General features: G+C 36.5%; 1 protein-coding gene across 1 annotated transcript; it reads right to left on the bottom strand.

The window, feature by feature from the left end:
• Positions 1 to 2337: 2337 nt before the first annotated feature.
• Positions 2338 to 14969, bottom strand: bnip3lb (BCL2 interacting protein 3 like b). Its single transcript, XM_056736352.1, has 6 exons — positions 14834 to 14969; positions 8289 to 8508; positions 7578 to 7650; positions 7340 to 7437; positions 5969 to 6118; positions 2338 to 4765 (listed from the first exon to the last, which is right to left on the bottom strand). The coding sequence occupies exons 1-6, from the start codon at positions 14910 to 14912 to the stop codon at positions 4717 to 4719; spliced, it is 669 nt and encodes a 222-aa protein (XP_056592330.1). The 5' UTR covers positions 14913 to 14969; the 3' UTR covers positions 2338 to 4716.
• Positions 14970 to 15472: the final 503 nt, after the last annotated feature.

Here is a 15472-nt window from a genome sequence, read left to right as displayed (position 1 = left end):
CCATTTTGTTGGATTCTCTATAGAGGTCTCACAATAATAGATCCCAAAGCCTAGTTTCCATAACAACATCTTTAGCCCCAACCGGCTCAAAAGAGTTGCTTTGGCTACGGTCTTTGCAGGCTGTTGCATTGGGGAAACAGTGAGAAATGAAGTTTGGGTAACAAAAGGGACAACGGATCTTTGTGCAAATCATTGAAGATCTTCAAATCAAATTGCAGGCATGGATGTAAGATGCAGCCACAAGCTAACTTATTTAATGCGTTTTTCCGTACCAATTTCTGACATAGTGGTCCCTGTGGATCTTAACGTAGCTGTAATAATGGTCTTGTGTTACAGCAACCGCACACACACGCAAGCAAACGTTGTGTTGCCATGTTTTATGGGGACTTTCTAGAGGCATAATAGGTGCGTCCCAACTTGAAGGCTTTGCACTGTTTAAACTATAAAAATCTATTCACCAAACCTTCTCTTTAACCTATTAATCACAGTAAACTTTCCAAATTTTTACATTAAAATCACAACACACACACAAAGGCACTACCGTCATCATTCAACCTCAGAACACCTGTTTCAGCCAATCACCGCACTGCAAATTCACTTTCAGCTCCTCCCTCTACAGCTCCTGCAGTTGCTATGGGTTACTGGAATCTAAGACATATTCAAACTCATACAAAACAACGGATAGTGAAATACAGAACTACTTATTACATATGTTTTTTGTTTATTTCAAAGAGCCTTACCATGTGATTCTGAAAATTCAACACAGTTATTTTCCACAAAGTATATGAATATGGCAAACACCGCTGAACATTGAGTCATGTAGACATGAATGTGCAGAATGTTGTGAAACTAAAATATTGAAATAGTAGAGATTTACAGACCGGGATGTAGGAGCTATTGCGGACTCGTCGTGTTTGGTTTCTGCTGAATGCTACAAATAATTCCTGCAATGTGGATCCTAAGAGAGGAAAAGTGTGAAATATGAAACAGATACAACAAGTTTTGGGAAAACTGGTGAATTTTGAATTTACACATTCAGACATTACTCAGAATTTGACACACCCCGTTTCCCATCTCTGCCACTAGAGGGCAGTTTCGTCACGCTTTAGATTCCCTTGTCATCTCTTTGAGTCCACCTTAATGGAGTAATTTAAATGAAAATAAAACCAGGTGAAAAACACAATTTTTTTTGGTAATGCATGCAACACCCCTAGAGAATATAGTACAAATCAATCTTATTTCACACACAATCAAATGATTAGATTTAGTAATAAGTTTGTTAAACTTTTATGCATTGTTTCAAAGTGAATAAAATGAATCTTATGTCCCTCATAACTGGTTATTTAACTTTAACTGATAGACTTTAGTTATTTTAGCAAAGGGGTGTTAAAACCCCATTTTATCCCATTAACTGAACAAAGAAACACACAATAAGCATTTTAAATATGGAGGCATTAACATGGTGTACTACTGCATAGAGAATGCGCACACACTTATGAATGTAGTGATAATATTAGATAAATTAGCTTTCCTGTAGCTCAGTGGTAAGAGCATTGCGTTAACAATGCAAGGTTGTGGGTTTGATCCCAGGGGATTGCAAATACCTATGTATGAATGTATAGGATAAAGCAATGTAAGTCGCTTTGGATAAAAGTGTCTGCCAAATGCCTAAATGTAAATGTAATATTATTATTATACCAGGACAACAGACATATATCATTAGACCACAAATATGGTCACATTCCCACACACGTGCTTAGGATCACTATATGTCATGATGCACTGTGCATTGACTTTGTTCAGTTTACTGGGTGGTTGCTTCGACATGGCTAGGTTGTTACTGGAATGAATCGAAAGAGGCCATTAACAATAAAAACACTGAAGTTGAAGATAATTTTTTTTGAGAATTATAAGTCATTTTTTTGTCATCATTTATTCACACTCATGTTGTTCATATACTGTATGCATATATGACTTTGTGAAACACAAAAGATGATATTTAAAGAAACGTCTCAATGGTTTTGTGTCCATACAATAAAAGTCAATGGGGGTCAATGTTTTACCAACATTCTGACTAAAATTTCTTCTTTTCTATTCTGCAGAAGAAGAAAAGTCAAAGAGGTTTGAAATCACACGAGGATGAGTAAACGATGACATAATTGTTTTTTTTGGGTGAACTGTCCCTTTAAGAGAAGTATTAACAGCAGAATATTATACTTTGTAAATTAAGTTTCTTGCAAAGTAGAAGATCATACAGATAATCTGCTGGACTTTAATGCATGATTCTGAAAATGAAAGAAGTAATAGAATGAGATCAATGATATCAAAACACACACACAAAATCAAACAAGTGTTTTTAATACAGGTCATCCTTTAAATTTTATTTTAAAACATGTGGGTAAAATGTTTGTCAAATCATAAAAGTTACATTTTCGCAGTCTCAAAAAAGTATGAACATACCTCAACAAAGGAGGTTTACCCACTTCTTAAAAACCACACTCAAAAGTCCAAAACAATGGAAAAACAAACTAAAATACTCTTTATAATATATGTATCCCTGTACCTTCTCTTCTGTGTGTACTAGTTTGCCTCAGATGTTAAAGAATATACAAAACAAAGCATGCCAGAAACCTTCCAAAGAAGGTAGCGCAAAACAAGCGACGAAACGAAAAAAGGAACACGCACACATGATGACAGGAAGTGATGACATCACACTGTATCAAACATGATTGAGGAGACGAGGCACAATGTTTTAGAGCTCTCAGTTGGTTTTGGCAGCTGTGTTTGAGGAGAATTGGATCCTTCTCAGGATACAGACAAACACTGAAGATCAAGAAAATGTCTGCGAACATCCAAAATACACATAAAAATCTCTTGATGTGACAAAAACACAATAAGAATAGAATAATTCACATCAGGGCTTTAGAAAAACACAAACCCTGTTCCAGACAATGAGGGATATGATGTTCACACACAGGACTGATGTCGTTCACAAGAACACCAATCTACAACATTAATAGATTGTTCATCCAAAAAACTCTTTCATTATCTACCCTCATGTCATATGTATTATTGTCTATACAAAATCTGTATTATTGTCTGAACAAATGTGTTCTGTATTTAAGAATGTTGAATGTCTAAAGTGCTCTTCTTTTAATGGGGTAGTTCACCCAAAAATGTAAATTCTGTCATCATTTCTCACCCTCTTGTCATTTGAAATCTGTATGGCTTTCTTTTTTTTGCACAACACACATTTTCAAGTGGTCCAGATCTAAAAGATTTTATTCTTTAAACTACAGTGGAGGGCAAATGTTATATTTAGAAAGACACAAGATCTCTTTTATGTTTCTTATTGCAACATTTGAGCTTCATAGATCTCATCTGCACTCACTGTCATTGTATAGACAAGATAAATGTGGACAGTTTTCGAAACGTTTAATGTTATGTTCCACCGAATCAAAAAAAAAAAATTTTTTTGTGATATATGTGAGGAAATGAGAGTAGCAATTGCATTTCTGGATGAACTTTTCCTTTCAATAAAAAACCTCCTACTACTTGGTGTTTTGTTAAGCAAACACCATTGACATTGCAAAAGTCACCCCAAACTTAGAGCGTTAAAAAAAAAGGTGTAAAAGAGAGCCAACATTAAAAACCTGGCATGGCTATAACATTGCACAACATTTAATCGGTTGCTTTTTTGTTAGACCCAAAGTCCATGGGTTTTCAAAGCATTTGAAAATTTAATATTGATAAATTCTTTAAAAGATGTAGAAGCCTAGTTATAAAATCACTAGGTCCTAATATGTATGTCAAGAAAACAAGAGGCAAAAATTGCACAACAAACACACAGAAACAAGGACATAGAAAATAATATTAATAAAAATCTCTTTTCACACAGGGATCTGCCAGCTCATCCAGCCGAATGGATTATGGATTAACAAACATGAATCTGTCAAACAATTGTACCAGGCACTATATCTGTGTACTGTCAATGCTGAATGTAAAACATCATGCTAAATTGGTATAAAACGTGCATATGGTACAGTCCACTTTACCATTCTCTATCATCGTTAGATGAAAATGGGGTCTACGAAGAGCCCTGGCTTTCCAAACCACATACAAATTCATCATTCTAGCATCTTCCTTGGTGTAACTAAAATAATATAATTTGTATTAATAAATAAAATGTTAGTTACCACTCAGGCATGCTCATACATGGTATAAATCTATATTTTGGTTAATCCCATTTTGAGACCAAAAACTGCAGGGATTGTTTATCTAGTCACTGTTCTGTCTGTGGCTAATTCGTGGCTCATTTGATCGGACCCGAAAAGGCAGCTAGCCAAACACATCACTGGTTTCTAGCCAGATGAGCTAGCGTGTTTGCTTGAACCCATTGCCACCTTCAGAACTTGCAACTGTAACTATAACATTGAGCTTTAAAGGGATATGATACGATTTAACACTGAAAATAAACTAAAATGTGCACACAACAAAAGATCAATAGAAAGCTTGAAAAGTTCGTCATCTCAGACAGAAGAATGTCTCAATTTCGAAAGGGCAAATGAAATAAAAAAGGATGAAAAGAGCAGAGTTGAGAGAGTCTGCAAGAGGAAAGAGCAAAGGATTTTGGGTGAAGGCTTGTATCTTCATACAAACTACCACCATCTTTCTAATCCTTCCGGGCCATGCCTGAGTGTGTTCCTTTATGTGTGTTCAAATGGAGCTTGCAGGCGGAGTTGTCAGTCTTTTTCCGATGTACACCCTGTATTAGAGAAAGAGAGAGCCGAGGGGAAGTCAGGCATTTCGACAGGACCCCCATAGATTCAAGGTCACTTTTGTCAAGGCACATACTCAGATGTGTGAATTGCTCTAGTGGTATGATATGAAATTTTTTAGAGTGTACGCAGAGGGATAAAACAGGTGGCCAACCAGCTGAATATAAGTCTCAGCTGCAGACAGACTGAGCGTTTGATGCACGCCGCAGAAAAAATGCATGTTACAAAATCCACATACTCCAATCTGATTGGCTAGCTTTCTGGAGCTGTCAGAAGTCAAGAGTGCTCATCTGTACACAACGGCTGATTTAATGAGCCTCTCTGGATTCAACAAAATTTGCAAATTTTGTAGAACAGAATCTTCGATATTAGGGCAACTATGGATGTGACATTTTGAGTCATTCACTGAGATTTTATTTTTAACTAAACCCCAGTTGATAGTTTCGGCATGAGAGATTGCACGAGTCTATGGACACGGTTTCTATTTTCAAAAAGGTAAATAAAAATATGTTATGGATGTGACAAAACACATTTTTTTTTTGAAAGACTAGATACTTCGTAGGATTTCTGTAAATTAAAATACACAAACCAGAAGTAATAATACCTAACAAATGGAGAAGGGATGCCTCTTCATAAAAGAGTTACTTTATTTTAATCTATTCATGAGGATTATGTAGGATTATGGGTGTGACTATCCTGAAGATGGCACTTAACTGACTGGAAAATCACGCACTAAAAATTAAAAAAAAGCCTTCACACTGGGTATTTGAACCACCAAATCACTATAGTAAAAATCTTTTGTAAAAATGTTGCAATGGTAAGGTTGCATGGAATTGCCAATTGAAGGTAGTGGCCTGTAAACAATTTTTGTTAGGTTTTTTCTCTAAATGAATCAATACTTAATATCTTTAGATTAAAAAATGATAGTTATCATTATTATTTATTAGTGTTTTTACCAGTTTATTTTTGTCTGTTGTGTACTGTATGGTTTTTGAATATTATGAGTATCAATTGTTGACAAATGTTATACTAATTGTCAAATTCTGGAAGACTACAGTAGCTGAATCTTACATTCTTTAAGATCGCCCCATACTCAACAAATCAAAGATCCCAAACTACATCTTTACATCACAGTTTTTGAAATGAAAAACATTGATATCTGGGATTGTGATTGTGCTAGCTGAACATACCCGAGTCCCATGACCAGGATGTGAGAGAGAAGCAGCGAGGGGATGAACACTTTGAGGAACTCAGCAGAGAAGATGCCTCCTTTTTTCATCACTCCAGTCTTCCTCATGCTGAGAGTCACTGAACGCCGCGGGTGCCGGAAGTGAAACTCCCTGCAGACAAAAACAACCCATCAACATCATCCACAAAAGCACCATATCATATTTATGCAAATCAACACTTGATACAATACTATCCCACAATGCACTGCATCAAACACAGCTGAAAATTATAATGCTGAATGGAGCGGACTTGAAATAAAAACTTACTTTTTTCTCTATGCATTGATAATGTAATCCAATACTGTAATATGTATTATGTATTATAAAAATATATATTATCACTTAACATTTATGTGCGCTTTATGATTTTTGTAGGGCTGTCGAACGACTAATCACAATGTAATGTGCATATTAATTTGTATTAAGAAACACATACATGTATACATATTTAGGAAAAATTAACATTTATATTTACCAACAATTTAAATTATATATAAATTGTAACAAATCTCAATAAAATGGAAGGAAGGAGGCGGGAACCGGCAAACATTTAATAAAGTAATATAACAGCCGGCGGCCCCTCAAGGACGACCGTCGGCGAACAAAACATAATATAAATACAAACATAACGTATGTTCGGGCCCGGTCCTCTCTCTTCGACGGTCCGGTCGCTCGTTCCTTTTATATTCTCCCATCTCCTACGTGATTCGAGGCCGGTGTGCGCACAGTTGGCACTAATTCACAATTACTCACCGGACTCGAACCACGGTCTCGCCCCGCCTACTCTACTACATAAATGTTTATATTTTTCTTTAATATATGCATGTGTGTGTATATGGTTTTAAAAATACAAAATGAATATGCACATTACACAGACATATATTATGTAAACACAAACTTATATTCTCGATGCGGTTAAACGCGATTAATCGTTGGACACTACATACAAAATAATGAATGAATAAATACTTAAAGCATAGAAGAGCTTTAATTTGATGTTCCTGACTGTTAAGGATCACTGTGTCGTCTAGGCAACAACGGTCACTTCCTTTCACGTTAGTATGTCCCAGTGCTTGAGTGCCTACAGTTCTGCTACGCACTAAAATGTACATACGTTACCATATCAAAAGCAGTACATACTATAAAGGCATAGAACTGGGACACAGCACGTGTTTCTTAAGCAGAATGAATATCCTAGTGGTTACTATGGTTACAACTGTATAGTTCAACCTGACATGGTTACTATTGTTAAACAACATTCAACTTTTATAAATAATATGCAGTGTGTTTTGGAGACTGTTTTTATATCCTAGTGTTTTCACATGGGCTTACTTAGGTGGAACATTCTCCGGTCTACTTGACCAATCTGCCACGCGGTCGGAGTCCTTCATTAAGATGTCATCATCTCTCATTCTCTCCATCACTTCCTCCTGTATGGGCACACAAACAACACACACACATCCATAAACAGAGACATGTGAACAAACCAGGACAGGTTATAAAGATAAGCTAAAACATGTGCCATCAATTCTTTCAGGACAGTCAACAAACAGTTATCAAGAGGAAGTACCTGACTATCTCTCCTCATATCCACGTCAAAGATGATCTGCCCCTCGTCCTGAGGACTATGGGGTCGAGGAGGGCTGAGGGAGAAATCAATGAGATTTAGTTTGAACTGAACTAATAACAGTATGTACATAAAGTGTGAAGCCAGTTTACAGGTAACTGCACTGTAAAAATTTAGTTAAAAAATGAGTTAAGCTTTGAAAGAAACACCATTTGATTTCATATTATGTTAAGCTATGATATTCATGCATTATTTTAAAGCGACTTGAGTATATTTAAAAAAAAAAAAATTAAGTTCATGTGAGAGAAACAAATTCTTAACACCCTGAATCACATGACTCGAGATAAAGTGTTATTATGACTGTATCCTATCAGTGTAAGGATAGAGTCAACAAGTCATTTATCTACAATGCCTGCACTGCTCCCTATAAATGAGGTCATACTCAATACCTCATGTGACATTTGCAGATACAGTATGCACATGTTATATGTAAACAACATCTGTACAAACATTGCAAAGATAACTGTGGTGAAAAAATGAAAGAATCAGTTTCCCCAAACTCATAATTACAATAGTTGTGTGTGACAAATTTAGATGGTCTTCTACAAATAAAAAACTAAATTTGAATGACTTTCAGATGTCTTGTACATGATGTACACACATCTTGTATGTAATGTTTACCATTAAAGTAGACAAAATGTAAGAAGTATCTACCTATCGCAAGAGGAGTTACTGCGACTGGACTCGTGCTGGGCATCTAGCAGGATCTTCTCCATGTCTCCATTGTGAATGGAGGATGATGAAGGAACGTGTTCTAACCCCCCCACCATCCCATCATCTTCCTCTACAACCTGCACTAAAGGGAGCGGGACCGAGGCGGTGGAGGACGTGAGCGATGCAGAGTTTCTGTTCATCTCCAGCTCCACCCATGACCCTACACAGATATCATAAAACAGTTACTACAGTGATAAACAGACCGCTTTTTTTAGGAATGGCAATATTTGTGTAGAATAGACTTACTGATGATATTTCTATGAATTGGGACCATTTTTATATTATTTATTAAAGCTGAGGTAGGCATTTTTGTGAAGGCTAGAAATAGCAAGCCAGTGTTAAATGCACAAAAGGGGACTATATGCTGCCCTCTCTTCGGAGCACTCTTCAAAGACACACTTCCTCATGTCATTACAGTTCAAAGCACATAACGTAAAAATTTAAATATATGTAAATAACCTTTGGCTAGTGTTAGAACGTCTTTTGTTGGCGGTTTGTAATCTCAATATGTATGTGCAAACAGAGTAATTCATCAAACACTTTATGGCATTGAGACATCCATAGACCAAAATAATAAATGAATATATTAATATTTAAGCCACTTTAATAATGTTTGCTATCAGGTTGTGAAGAGACTTTCAACCAGAATAACAAATAATGTTTAAGACAAATACTGTCTAGCCAAGTTTTAAGCACATTAAAGCGTCACTAAATCTTATTATTACCATATTGCAATAACATACTCTCATTTACGCAATAATAAAATTACCCCCAACAAAAATTACATTGTTAAGAATTCATATATTATGATTATATTAATGGCGCTTTTTGGGGCCTGGGCAATTCCAGCGTTATGGATGTGACATTTTCAGTCAAAACGTGAAATATAAATGTATTAAATATCTGTTTATGATGTCCAGACATAAAAACATATCAGTCAACAAAAAGAACACATGTTTTTGAGAGACAACGTACTTTGTAGGATTTCTGTGAATTGAATGTACAAAGAAGCAATAACGGCCAACAAATAGAGAAGGGGTGACTCTTCAATGAACATAAGATAGTTACTATATTATGTGCCCATTTATGAAGAATACTACGGACTGTTATGTATGTTACAAATCTCTTACCTGACTATGGAAATCTTTAAAAAAATGCTTTACAAACTTTAAAAGAGACTTTACATGGCCATTTAAAACATCTGAATGATAAAAACTGAATGGTAAAGACTGGAATTGACTCTGAAATTGAAAGCGTAGTTCCTCCTTAAAGAGCCTTTAGGTATTGACTTTACCCTGTGAATGATGATTTGATTCTGTTTGCTAAGGTTTGTCAGAGTAGTATGTGGGATTGTGTGTTATTGTAGTTTCGATAACACTTACAATAACAATAAAGTTGAATTTGTTAAGACAAAGTCCATTTACGGAAGTCGTGCCACTGGAAGTTATTTACATCATTACAAGTCCTACTTGAATGGGGGAAGGCATGTATTTCTAAAATCACTTACAAAAATCACAATTAAACAGCATATCTCCAATCAATATTTAAACATGATATGAACTGTATCATAACTTTGGTTTGCTAAGCCTAAGTTGCGCTAAAATTCACCTTTTTCGAGATCGCCACATCTACGGTGCCTGCGCACCGGCTGGCAAGCGCCTCACGAGAGCCACGAGTCGACCCAGGAATCGTCTGTCTTTACTTATCGACGATTGGGTCGTTTTACTGGAAGGAGGGACTTTCTTTGCCAGAGCGGCCATGTTGAGCGTTGCATTCCTCGTCATTCATTGTAACGGCAGTGGCGCATCTTGTTAATATAAATATCTTTGGTTAACATTAGTCAATGCATTAGTTAAACTAATAAAGATGAGCAATAGCCCACTAATATAACATTTGTTAATCTTAGTGTGTAATATTTTAGTTTATACTAATACCTTTTTAAAATCAATTTGTATTTGTTAATATTAGTTAATGAACTAAAATGAATAACTAACATTAAGATAATTACATGCAGAAACACTATATTCATTGTTAGGTCATGTTAGTTCATGTACTAAAGTCAACATATACAACCTTATTGTACAGTGATGGCAACACTTTTATATAACACATTTTCACTAATATACAACATAGTAGGGCTGGGGCAAAAAAGGAAAGAAAATCTGAATAATCGTTTTTATTAAACGGTCAATTCAATATCGATTCTCAAAGTCTGTGAATCAATTTCTTTCTTTCACATTTCTACAAGCACTGAACACTCATTAAAGGGGTCATTTGACACTACTGTTTGCTTTAGATGTAATACAATGTTAAAAAACGATTTTCGGTTAAAAAAACCCTGTTTTCGACATACCGTGCATGTTTGTATCTCCTCTTTGCTCCACCTCTCTGAAACGCGCTGATATTTTACAAAGCTCAACGCTCTGAAAAGCGAGGTGTGCTATGATTGGCCAGGTCACTAGTGCGTAGTGATTGGTCGCATACTGCACGTAAATGTAACGCCTCTTAACATGTTCGGAACATCAGGCTGCCCTGGGGATGGTACAATAAGATTTACAAGACCGCCCACCTTACTTAGTGACGTACATACGTGGGGGTGTGGTTACACGAGGCGTTTAAGGCGTTTCGCATTTGCTTTTAGATAGAACGCTTCTTTTGTTTCAACACTTAAATTTTTGCAATTTTACGAGTCTAATACATGCATCGGCGCAGAAAAACACGTATTTCCGCCATATGACCCCTTTAAAGTAAATGTTATTGCTACTACTATCCACTAGATTTCAGTTTTCTTTGTACAACGGGTGGATGTTACAACATGGAGCGCATCGTTTATTCATTGCATTAACGTAGTGTGTGTCGTCGAATCACATTGACTTGGAAGGCAGCGGTTCATATGATTACAGCCCCTCTTAAAAGCTGATTTTGCGAAATGATGTTTGTTATACTGTATCTTAAATGTAAAATAACCTGTTCTATCTCAATATACTCAAGTTTAAAATAAAGGTTTGTGGATTTTCATTTGACTTATAAGCACCATTGTAATGTGATATTTACTGTTCTTTTTTAGAAATATCTATAGGATTTGTATTAAGTCTGTAATCATTGACTCGAATCGAGAATCGAATCGTGAATGGGAATCAAACCGAATCGGAACATCAGAATCGATACCCGGCCCTATTACATAATGCTGTAAAAACAATGAAACAAAAATCAAAGTGAAATGTGACCAGCTCATGTTTCTCTGAGATTCAACAAAACTGTAAAATTTGATGAATTCTGTACCTAGAATGCACCGAGGCAAATAGAGACACACTTGGGCAGACATAGAGATCTCTCAGTGGGTCACTGATCATCTGGCTTTGCTTCTATTAACTGCCTGGTGAAAGTGCAGTAAATGTCTCCTTCTCTGGTCCATTACAAGCTACTGATACATGACTCACATCTGACCTCACAGCTCCGTGCCCTACGTGATGACAAGCAGGGACACGCTCCGAGGGAATGGACAGTCTCACAAACACACAGACTGCATTTATCCCAGAATTAGGAGAGATAAGCTTCCTGTGTTCCCTTTCCACACACATCTGCTGTGCTGTCTCATCAGGAAGCCTGTGTGACTGCACAGAGAGTCCTCTGTTTGTGACTGCAGGTTTGACATGCCGGTTATGTTCTCCCACACACGCTGCTGACCAACCGCATGAGCTAAGTATAAACTTCACACTTTGAGTCAAAGCATTTCCAGGAAAACAACAAAATTGGCAGATAAAGGCCAGGCCGTAGCCAGATCACATGACTTCCGTTGGTTCAGGAAAACTGAAAAAAATGTAGATCAGCTGATATAAGGGCAGATTTAACTAGGCAGCCGTGACTCTCCCTACGTACATTTTCCTATTAGGATACACGCACCACACACACACGTTTCCATCGAGTCCTGATAGAGATCCTGTGAACTGGGTTATGCAGCTGACCTTAAATTTCATCCAGTGACATATACGATGTTGCCATGACACCCTTCAAATGGAACATTGGTGAAACATTGGCTCACATCAGGAAAAAAAAACTGATCAAAATATCAGATGTTCTGATGTACACTGATGTATTGAATTATTGTAGATCAGAACTGAAGGATAAATGACCGAAGGGTGTATGCCATATTATATGAAAAGATGTTACAGATGGTTTATACAGAAATAAAAATTCTTCCACCATTTATTCACACTTGTGTTGTTCCAAACAAAGAAGTAGTTATTTTCATAAAAATAAAAGGAGTCATTCAGCCAAAAATAAAAAATTATCTTGTAAATATACCCTTGGTTCCATCCCATGCAATTATAGCTTTAAATCTCATTGGTTATTGCGTGTCTAAAATATCATAACAACCAGTCATGAGACACAAGAATCATTTAAAGTTATTGATGTTTAACGCATATTTCATTTCTCTTCTACACACCCTCTTGCACTTTGTTGTAAAGTATTTGTTTGACTTAGGTGTTGTGTCCACCAAGCTGTTTCTGCCGGGGTACGGTGTGTTTTTTCAATCGTTTCCAATGGAAAAGTCGCATTTTTCTCATGCTCAGCACGGGTGTTCGACCGGGTGCCCAGAGTTGAAAAATAGTCAACCTGGGGCAGAACACTGCGCCTTCAGCTGCCGTTTTCAGCAGCGTAAAAGCATCTCGATAGACAGATTTTTTCTAAAAATTCATTGCGATTATGACGATTAATTGCCTGTTTTACGGCTTTTCATTCTCATACATTTTTGATTCGGCTTTGAAACTACACTGTAAAACTTTGGTGTCATTTCCTAGCAGGTTTGCCAGTAACTTAATGTAGATTTAATGTACACGTTTGTTTTAAGCATAAACTTACCTAGTTTACATATTTGTATATCATAAAACAAGACTAAATATATTGGGTCACTTTTCTTGTCGTGTAAATGTCAAGTATCTTAATTTAAGAAGTTTTAAATATTTTTACAGAAAATAAGAGAAAAATTCATAGGAAGAATGTCGTTTTTGTGCAGTGTTGCTGTGCTAATGCCAGTCTCTTCTTGCTCATTTTTAATCTCAAAAGTCAAAGTGTTTTAATTTTGATTAAAGTAATTGAAAACAGTACGAAATGAAAAGTATATTAAGTAGTTATTAAATCTACAGTAAGTTACTGGCAAATATGCCTCAAAAACTCAAAAAAGTTTACAGTGTGCCATATTGTTCTGAATGTAAGACTGCATTTCTTTCTCTGAAAAATAGGGACAGCAAAATTTAAGGTCTAAGCTTTTAGTTTATTCAGGAGTGAATGGAAGCAACCATTATGATGCTATCAGTCATAGAAAAGCTTAGTCAGGTTTTTCTCTCGCTTGCAAAACTACAATAAATTTATCTTCTATGTTAATGAAATTTTGGTAGGCTGCTTTCACATTGAGATTAGTTTAAATAATATTAAATTGTACTACAGTTTTTTATGGTAAATGCGCACAGTCTCACACTATGCAGTATCTTAGTGACACTTCACAATACAATTAATATTCTATTTATAAATATTACATTTGTTAACAGTACTCTTCAGAAAATGTATATTCATTAGCCAAGTCTTTAATTAATTAATGTACGGTACGTGGACGCAAGCCTACTACTGCCGCTTTCATTTGTGCGCACGTAAATTATCTCACTCGGCATTACAGTGACGGGTTGTTTATTCTGGGATGTATGACACGATTGCTTAAGTGTACTTTACCAAAAGCTGCGGTCTTAATGTTTAGACAGGGCAAAATATAGCAGTCTGCTCTTTGGATTTCATAGAAACACCAGGAATATCAAAGACACTCGTTTTTATGCCCGTTCACCTTATAAGAATGTCTTCCTTTATGCTTTTAAATATAATCACTTCAACTAAACGTACAAAATGTTAAGGACTATCGATTGACCAATTACCAAAATGACAGTGACGTAACGTTTTTAAATCCCATATGCTAGCTTTATGTAGTTTCTTTTTAGTTTTTTCTTTAACTTTAGTTTCAATTTACCTTTAAGGTGTTTGAAACTATTGTGTGTGTAAAGACAGTTGTAGAGTTAAATAACATTAAATGATGTTGACAAGTTTGCGTGTTTTTGTGAATTTGCACAATCACCATTTTCGAGTTGTTCTAGTTAAGAATTCGCCTTGTTGACATCGGATTTGTCCCGCCTCCCAAAACCGTCCTCGACGCTATTGGCTCGAGGTGCAACCAGTCGTTTTTTAAGACCCGCCTCGACACCAAACTTCAAACCCCATTGGTCAGAATGCTTGTCAATTGCAATGACGCACGTCTGCTACAGCGACCCCCTCCCTCTATCTATGGCAAAGTAATGTTGACTTGAACTAGACAAAGATCTATTTACCTCACGCAAAACAAAAAAAGTATCAAAAAACACACATTTAGACACGTCGAAGGCTTTTCTGACAGGCCGTAAGGATGACAACTAAATATAAGGAGGTGTTTCGGCTGTACGTACCGTTCAATCCAGCTTCCCCGTGGTTTTCTGCGGGAGCGGCAGCGTCGGACATCGTGGCTCTGTGTAGGGTGGCGTGCATAAAACTGCCAGCAGCACGAACACAGTCTGCGCGCTCACATTCAGCGCTGCGCGCACACGCGTGATCACACGCTATTGGATTTGGGTGAAGATAAATATATAAATATCTTTTTTTGTGTTCCACCGAACAAAGGGTCACACACGTGTTTTGCGCAGCATAAGGGTGTATAAATTACGACAGATTATTTATTATTGGTGAAATATCCCTTTAAAATCGTTCATGTGATAAATAATAACTTTGGACCATTAGGAGGTTCCCTCATAAAAAAGTGGTGCATTGTGGTGGCAATAACTCATGCATCGTTTCATGTTATACAACCAACCGCTTACCCCACCTGTAAGTCGCTTTGGATAAAAGCGTCTGCTAAAGGACTAAATGTAAATGCAACCTTTGAAAACATACGGCAAAAAATAACTTTAGCATCTTGATATCTGTATTGTTAACATGCTTGGTCTATCGAACAGCTTTTTGTAACTTTTGCCAGTGTCCTTATTGTACACACAAACTTTCTTGCAAAACGGACCTAAACTCTAGGAGTTCAAAATAAATGTTTGGCCAGT

The sequence above is a fragment of the Triplophysa dalaica genome, chromosome 22 (genome assembly GCF_015846415.1).
Source record: "Triplophysa dalaica isolate WHDGS20190420 chromosome 22, ASM1584641v1, whole genome shotgun sequence".
Lineage (NCBI taxonomy): Eukaryota > Metazoa > Chordata > Actinopteri > Cypriniformes > Nemacheilidae > Triplophysa > Triplophysa dalaica.
The sequence above is the reverse complement of the archived record's forward strand: the minus strand, read 5'-3'. Positions and strand labels throughout refer to the sequence as shown.